This window comes from Carlito syrichta, unplaced genomic scaffold (assembly GCF_000164805.1).
Source record: "Carlito syrichta isolate Samal-C Ts95f unplaced genomic scaffold, Tarsius_syrichta-2.0.1 Scaffold316346, whole genome shotgun sequence".
Lineage (NCBI taxonomy): Eukaryota > Metazoa > Chordata > Mammalia > Primates > Tarsiidae > Carlito > Carlito syrichta.
Genome location: NW_007260442.1, coordinates 2,159,418 through 2,167,380, shown reverse-complemented (window position 1 = coordinate 2,167,380; position 7,963 = coordinate 2,159,418). Strand labels below are relative to the sequence as shown.

At 38.7% G+C, this 7,963-nt stretch overlaps 1 protein-coding gene across 4 annotated transcripts in view; it reads left to right on the top strand.

Moving 5' to 3' along the window:
* Positions 1-7,963, top strand: part of MELK (maternal embryonic leucine zipper kinase) — an 86,963-nt gene that overhangs the window by 1,719 nt on the left and 77,281 nt on the right. For 2 of the 4 annotated variants that reach the window (XM_008074169.2, XM_008074163.1), the window contains exons 1-2: positions 1,044-1,138; positions 6,805-6,921. In XM_008074169.2, coding sequence (XP_008072360.1) covers positions 1,091-1,138; positions 6,805-6,921 — 165 coding nt within the window. In that variant the 5' untranslated portion in view covers positions 1,044-1,090. Of the gene's footprint in view, positions 1-1,043; positions 1,139-2,205; positions 2,292-6,804; positions 6,922-7,963 lie in introns of those variants that run through there. The other 2 variants (XM_008074162.2, XM_008074167.1) reach the window with 2 other exon arrangements.

Sequence of the window (7,963 nt, the reverse complement as noted above, 5' to 3'; positions counted from 1 at the left end):
CACCTCAGCCTCCCAAAGGCGCGGGATTACAGGCTGAGCCACCGAGCCCGGCTGTGAAAAGTATTATAAACCTATTATAGTACAGTACTATATAACCAATTGTGTTAGTTGGGTACCTTGGCTAATTTTGTTGGACTTAGGTACAATTAGACTTATGAAAGTGCTACTGTATTCTAGTTCTTACTTTTCTAAGGTTCTCTTCTGCTGCTTCCTTTTGCTTACTCTTAGCTGTAGACTTGGTGTGGGTAAGGAGTTTGAGACTAGCCTGGGCAACATAGCGAGACCTCGTGTCTATAAAAATTTTAAAAATTAGCCAGGTGTGGTGGTACACAATGTAAAAATATATATAATTGGATTCTTAATTTGCATTTTCTGATGACTAATGAAATTGAGCGTTTTTCATGTATTTATTGGGTATTTGTGTGTCTTTGTGTTTTTTAAATATCATTTGCTTATTTTTCTGTTGGATTGTTTTCTTACTGTCTTGTTATAGTTTATACTGTATATATATCCATTGCTATATGTGTTGTGGATATCTTTTCATATTTATGGCTTTCTTTTTCTGGTGGCTTTGGATGTGCAGAAGTACTTAAATTTTTTTTTAAGAGACAGAGTCTCACTATGTTGCCAGACTTGCCCTGAACTCCTGGGCTCAAGCAATCCTCCAACCTCAACCTCCCAAGTAGCTGGGACTACAGGCATGTGCCACCACACCAGGCTGTAGTTCTTAATTTTAATATTGTCTAATGTAATTTTTCTTGTGGTTAGCACTGACTTTATCTATTTATAGTATCTTCTTCTATCTTGAAGTAATGATAATATTCCTTTAAAAGTTTTAAGGGTTTATCTTTTATACTCAGCTCTACCTGGAGTTCATTTTTATGTATGGTGTGAGATAGGAATCCAGTTTAATTTACTTTTTTCATAGTTATTAATTTTTCCAGTATCATTTATATGTTTAAGATTTATTTGCAGTTACAAGAATGGAGGAGGTAATCTGGTATTAGTTCCTTTATTGATTATGTGCTATCTCTGTCTTACAGGTTCTTTTTGTAATTTTGTATAACTCCCAGGAGGACTATGAAAGATTATGATGAACTTCTCAAATACTATGAGTTATATGAAACAATTGGAACAGGTAATAGTTATCATTTTTTTTCTTGGAGGCAGAGGGTAGAGAGCTATTTGGGAGTATAGTCTGTTTAGGCAGCCATCAGCTTTTTAATCTAACTTTTGTAGTTTAAAAATTCTTCGGTTTACTTTAGTAAGAAAAAGTGGAGCAAGGGGAAAAAGCCTTGTAGGTCATTGCAAGAACTTTGACTTTTATTCTAGATAAAAGTCACTGGAGAGTTTGTGCCTAGGAATAATCTGATTTTTTTTTTCTGAGCTGGAGTCTCACTCTGTCGCCCAGGCTGGAGTGCAGTGGCACACTCAGGGCCACCACAGCCTCGACCCGCTGGGCTCAGGTGATCCTTCCGCCTCAGTCTTCCAAGTAGCTGGAACTACAGGAACGCACCACCACGCCCAGCTAATTTTTTGATTTATTCTAGAGATGTGCTCTTGCCAAGTTGCCCGGGCTGGTCTTGAACCCGTGGGCTCAGGCAGTCCTCTCACCTCTGCCTTCCAAAGTGCTGGGATTATAGGCGTAAGCAGCTGTGCCTGGCCCTGACCTTTGTTTTTACAGAGTCACTTTTGTGCTTAGTGGAGAAAAAATTGGATAGGGGAAGGCAAGGGCAGAAGCAGAGAGATGTGAGGAGGCTGTTGCAGTAAATCAGGTGAGTGATGCTGGAGATGATGGTGACTTGGACGAGGGGAAGGTAGTGAAGGCAGTGAAAGGGATGGGATTTCTGCACACATACATGCATACATCCTTACCTGTGTGTCTTCTGTCTCAGCAATTGTTTATTGTGTTCTACCAATATTAATTATAAAGCAAATTTAATTGCAGTGTTAACACAGAGCAAATTTTTACAGAGTATATTTTGTTTTCTTATTACAAAGTTGGAGATGCACTATCATGATTTAAAAAAAAATCTTCAGCTAGACATTGGATGAGAAGAGGCTAGAGTCATGACTAGCACTTTGGAAGAAACAGCCACAAACTTCCAGGAAAAAATGACTTGAGTCATACTTTAAAAGTATATGAAAAAATGTTTGTGCCTGAGACATAGCATATCTTTTCATAATACATTTTCCTATCCTTAGGTGGCTTTGCAAAGGTCAAACTTGCCTGCCATATCCTTACTGGAGAAATGGTAGCTATAAAAATCATGGATAAAAATGCACTTGGGGTAAGTTTAAAATTATTTTAAAAATATTCTACTAATAATAAGTTTTGTGAATTAAAACTTGAATTTGCTCTAATGTTCTAGTTACTTCTATTTATTTATTTAGAGACAGGATCTTGCTGAGTCATCCGTGCTGGAGTGCAGAGGTGCGATCATAGTTTACTGCAGCCTCAAACATTAGGGCTCAAGGTATTCTCCTTCCTTAGCCTCCTTAGTAGCTAGTACTGTAGGTGTGAGCCTCCAGGCCTGGCCTGCTCTTTTCTTAGAATAGTATTTTTTTTTTTCTTTCTTTTTTTTGTTGAGTTGGAGTCTCACTTTGTCGCCCAGGTTGGAGTGCAGTGGCATGCTCACAGCCACTGCAGCCTCAACCTGTTGGACTCAGGCGATCCTTCCCCCTCAGCCTTCCAAGTAGCTGGAACCACAGGCATATGCCACCATGCCTGGCTAATTTTTATTGATTTATTGTAGAGATGAGGTCTCACCAATTTGCCCAGGCTGGTCTTGGATCCATGGGCTCAGGCAATCCTCTCACCTTGGCCTCCCAAAGTGCTTGGATTATTGGCGTGAGCCACTGTGCCCGGCTACTTTTTAATTTTTGATATAAGTGCTGGTTAACATATATAAGTAAGTCAAAGGGAATATAAGTAGTTTTTATAGGTTTGTCATTCAATTCTTTGAATTCCTTCCAAAATATATACTGAAATCACATAGTGGCCTGTATCAGAAATTATTTTTAATAATCTACCAACTGACAATTCAGGATCTCCTTCCATTTTAATGTTGTTGTTTTTTTTTTTTAGTGCTCAGAACTATATTTATTAACCTAATAAGCATTAAAAAGTTTTTTCTTGAGCATTTCAACATTGAGTACAAATTTGATTAATTTTCTTGAGAAATTTAAATTCAGTATGACTTATTCACTTTAACACTTCAAATGCTTAAATAGCAAACAAAGTGCTTGCTTTGGTAACACATATACTAAAATTGGAACAGTACAAAGAAGATTAGTATGGCCCTTGCACAAGAATGACACACACATTTGTGAAGTGTTCTTCCTAAAAATTAAAGCAAACAAAATGTGTACTGTTATTCCAAAATGTATTATCATGCTGATACACAAAACTTAAAGCATTAATATCATGACATTGTCATTATTTCTAAACTTGTTTTTATATTTTCTATTGTTATTATTTTTATTTTATTTACTTCCTAGGATCTTAATAATATTTTGAATACTTCCAGGTCTTAGTCATGAGGTTTCCCTTCAACTCCCCAAAGAAAGAAGAAAAGGATGATCATTTTAGAATAGTCAAAATTGCAGTCGATTTTTGGTGAAGACTGACATCTGGGTGAATAGTCCTAGATAATTGGATCTTGAGCCACTGATCATTAGATTTAATTCTTTTTTTTTTTTTTTTTTGAGTTGGAGTCTCACTCTGTTGCCCAGACTGCAGCCTCGACCTGCTGGGCTCTGGCGATCCTTCCGCCTCAGGCTTCCAAGTAGCCGGAATTACAGGCGTGCTCTATCACGCCCAGCTAATTTTTTGATTTATTGTAGAGATGAGGTCTCACCAAGTTGCCCAGGCGGGTCTCGAACCCGCAGAATCAGGCAATCCACTCACCTCAGCCTCCCAAGGCGCAGGATTACAGGCTGAGCCACCAAGTCCGGCAATTTATTTCTTTTAAAATATTTTATTTTTGAAAAATTTTATGTTTTTTTATTTTAAAAATTTGAGGTACGATTCAGGATTAGGTATACAGGTGGTCATCGTACAGGTAAAGTTTGGGTCTCCTGTTGGTCTCCACTTTGTCTGGTTTGAGATTAGTCACCCTTATTGATGTTGTGCCCCCACCCCCATCCCGGCAGTATTCTGCTACTGTCATTCCCTTTCTTATAGTGTTATGGTTAATGCTCAGGGTCCACTTATGAGTGAGAACATGTGATACTGTATTCTTTGTTTCTGTGATAGATCACTGAGTATGAGAGACTCTAAATCCATCCAAGTTGCTGTGAAGTTCATATGTTTGTCCTTCTTTAAGGTTGCATAATATTCCATCGTGTATATGTACCACATGTTTTTAATCCAGTCCAGTTTTGATGGGCAGCACAGTTCCATGTTTTTGCTTTTGTGAATAGTGCTGCAATAAATGTGCGTGTACAGGTATCTTTTTTTAGAATGATTTAAGTTCCTCCAGGTATATTCCCTATAGGGGGTATTGCTGGGTCATATGGAAGGTCAATGTCTAGTTCTTTTAGAAATGCCACACTGTTTTCCACAGAGATTGTACTAGTTTGCATTCCCACCAGAAGTGTAGAAGCCATCCTTTCTCTCCTCATCCTCACCAACCAGAATCTGTTGTTTGTTTTATTAATGATGGCCATTCTTACTGGGATTAGGTGGTATCTCAGTGTGGTTTTGATTTGCATTTCTTTGATGATTAGTGAGGCTGAGCACTTTTTTCATGTGTCTATTGACTGCCTGTATATTTTCTTTTGAGAAGTGTCTATTTGTGTCTTTTGCCTTTTTATTTTTTTTTTTTGAGTTTGAGTCTTACTCCATCACCAGACTGGAGTGCCCTGCACTCTGGGGATGAAGCCTACTTGGTCATGGTGAATGATTTTTGAGATGTGTTGTTGGATCTGATTTGCTAGAATCTTGTTGAGAATTTTTGCATCTATGCTCATCAGGGATATCGGCCTGTAGTTATTTTTTTTTGTTGGATCTTTATGCAGTTTGGGTATTAGTGTGATGTTATCTTCGTAAAATGATTTGGGGAGAATTCCTTCTTTCTCAATTGCCTGGAATACTTTGAGTAGGATTGGTATCAGCTCCTCCTTGTACATTTTGTAGAATTCTGCTGGAAAACCATCTGGTTTAGGTAGTTTTCTTATGACTGAGTCAATTTCCTGGGTTGTTATTGATCTATTTAGTGTCTCATTGTCTTCTTGTTTCAACCTTAGGAGATTGAGTGATGTCAGAAAGTCTTCCATTTCATTTAGGTTATCAAGTTTTTTTTCCGTACAGGTGTGCATAGTAATCTCCGATAATCTTTTGTATTTTTTTGAGGTCAGTTGTGATTTAATCTTTTGCAATTCTGATTGTGTTTGGGCTTTTTCTTGGTCATTCTGGGTAGGATCTATCAAACTTGTTTATTCTTTCAAATAATCGGCTTTTTGTTTTGTTTTTTTTTTCCTATATTTTTGTCTTCCATGTCCTGTATTTGGACTTTTACTTTGGTGGTCTGGATTATTCTGCTAAAGTTAGGGTTTTGGTGGTCTTGTCTTTTCAACTCCCTTAGGTGATTTGTTAGGCTATTAACTTGTGATCTTTCCATTTTCCTGTTAAATACGTAAAATTGTACTTTAGATAAACAAAGTTTTACTTGCTACTTCATGGGCTTTCTGGCTTTGTCTTTTTTTTCTTTTTTTTTTTTTGAGTCAGAGTCTCACTTTGTTGCCCAGGCTGGAGTGCAGTGGCATGTTCATGGCTGCTACAGCCTCTTCCTGCTGGGCTCAGGCAATCCTTCTGCCTCAGCCTTCCAAGTAGCTGGAATTACAGATGCACCTACCTCATCCGGCTTATTTTTTGATTTATTGTAGAGACGAGGTCTCATCAAGTTGCGCAGGCTGGTCTTGAACCCCTGAGCTCAGATAATTCTTTCGCTTCGGCCTCCCAAATTGCTGGGATTACAGGCTTGAGCCACCACACCTGGCCCAGTTTCTGTCTTTTAAAATTTTTTCAGGTTGACTTATCCTCCCCAACTAACTTTAATTTGAAAAATTTCCAACGCCAGAAAAGTTAGAAGACTAAGCCAGTTAATACCCACATATCTTTTACCTGAATTCACTGGTTTTTAGCTCAGCATGCTTCTAAAGGCACATTGCTGAAACGGAAAATAGTGGTCCAGGCATGATAATTGAGTGGAGTGTGTCTTCCAATTTCCTTGTTTGAAATGCTAACCTTCTAAAGGAGTCTGAGATTGTTTTCTGGATGTAGAACTATTGACCCACAATAGATTTCGTAAAATCTCTAAGGCCTTTTTTAAATGTACATACAAATAAGTTTGTTATATTTTTCTGTATTGTTGAACAGTTCTTTTGGAGTTGTTTTTTTTTTTTGAGTCGGAGTCTCACTCTGTTGCCCAGACTGGAGTGCAGTGGGCGCTCCTGGCCACCACAGCCTCGACCTCCTGTGCTCCGGTGATCCTTCTGCCTCAGCCTTCCAAGTAGCTGGAACTACAGGTGTGCGCTACCACGCCCGGCTAATTTTTGATTTATTGTAAAGATGAGGTCTCGCCAAGTTGCCCAGGCAGGTCTCGAACCCGCGGGCTCAGGCAATCCACTCACCTCAGCCTCCCAAAGGCACGGGATTACAGGCTGAGCCACTGAGCCCGGCTTGGGGTTGTTGATAGCTCTTGCTACATAGTATTAAAGGTGTTGATATTGATGCTGATATTGTTCAGGAATACAACCTGAACAAGTTTATTGTTCATTCCATGTGATGTTTTGTCACAGAGTGATTTGCCCCGGGTCAAAACTGAGATTGATGCCTTGAAGAACCTGAGACATCAGCATATATGTCAACTGTACCATGTGTTAGAGACAGCCAACAAAATATTTATGGTTCTTGAGGTTAGTAGTATGTTCCAGAGACCTACCAATATTTGAGTAACATATTATTTCATCAGTAGTAAAAGAGAAAAGTACATATCACCTGAAAGATTAGAATAGATGTTAAGTGGCTTACTTGTTCTGTCTGTAACAAGTTAGAACAAGTAGACATATATAATAAGTTAGAGTTTCATTGTGGATATAGTCTTTCTAATATACACCTAATGGGAAATAGTATGGTTTAGTGGATAGGATATGTTAGGAAACATACCTTATGAGGGAAAGATTCATTTCAGTTTTATATGGTGAGTTAATTTACTAGGGCTGTTGTAGCAAATTAACATAAACTTGTTGACTTAAAACACAGAAATTTATTGTCTTAAGATTCTGAAGGCTTGAAGTTTGTTATCAAGGTGTGAGTAAGGTTGAGTCCTTCTGGAGTTTCTGAGGGAGAATCTGTTCCCTGCGTGTTTCCTAGTTTCTGGTGGTTGCTGGCAATCCTTGGCTTATAAATGTACCACTCTAGTCTCGGCTTCTGTCTTCAAATGGTGTTTTCCTTTCTTTGTGTCTGTGTCTCTGTCCAAATTTCCCTCTTCTTGAAAGGACCTGAGTCATTGAATTAGGGCCTGCCTTAATCCCATGTGACCTCATTATAACTTGATTGCATCCACAGAGACTCTCTTTGCAAATAAATTCACATTCATAACTACCTAATATTAGTACTGGAACATATCTTTTTGGAGGACACAGTTCAACCCACAGCATGTGGGTAGCTTCCAGTATGTGTTACGCAAACCAGGCTCTTACAAGTTTTGACCTACTCCTTTTGTCTTGAAACAGAAGTCTTTACAACTTGCATCATTCTTCTCATTTTGTTTTTTCTTAGTCTCAACCAAATGGTTTGTAACTACACATCATTTTCTAGGTTAGCGCTTTTTTTGTTTTTGAATTGGAGTCTTACTCTGTTGCCCAGGCTGGCGGGCAGTGACATGCTCATGGCCACCGCAACCTCAACCTGCTGGGCTCAGGTGATCCTTTTGCCTCAGCCTTCCAAGTAGCTGGA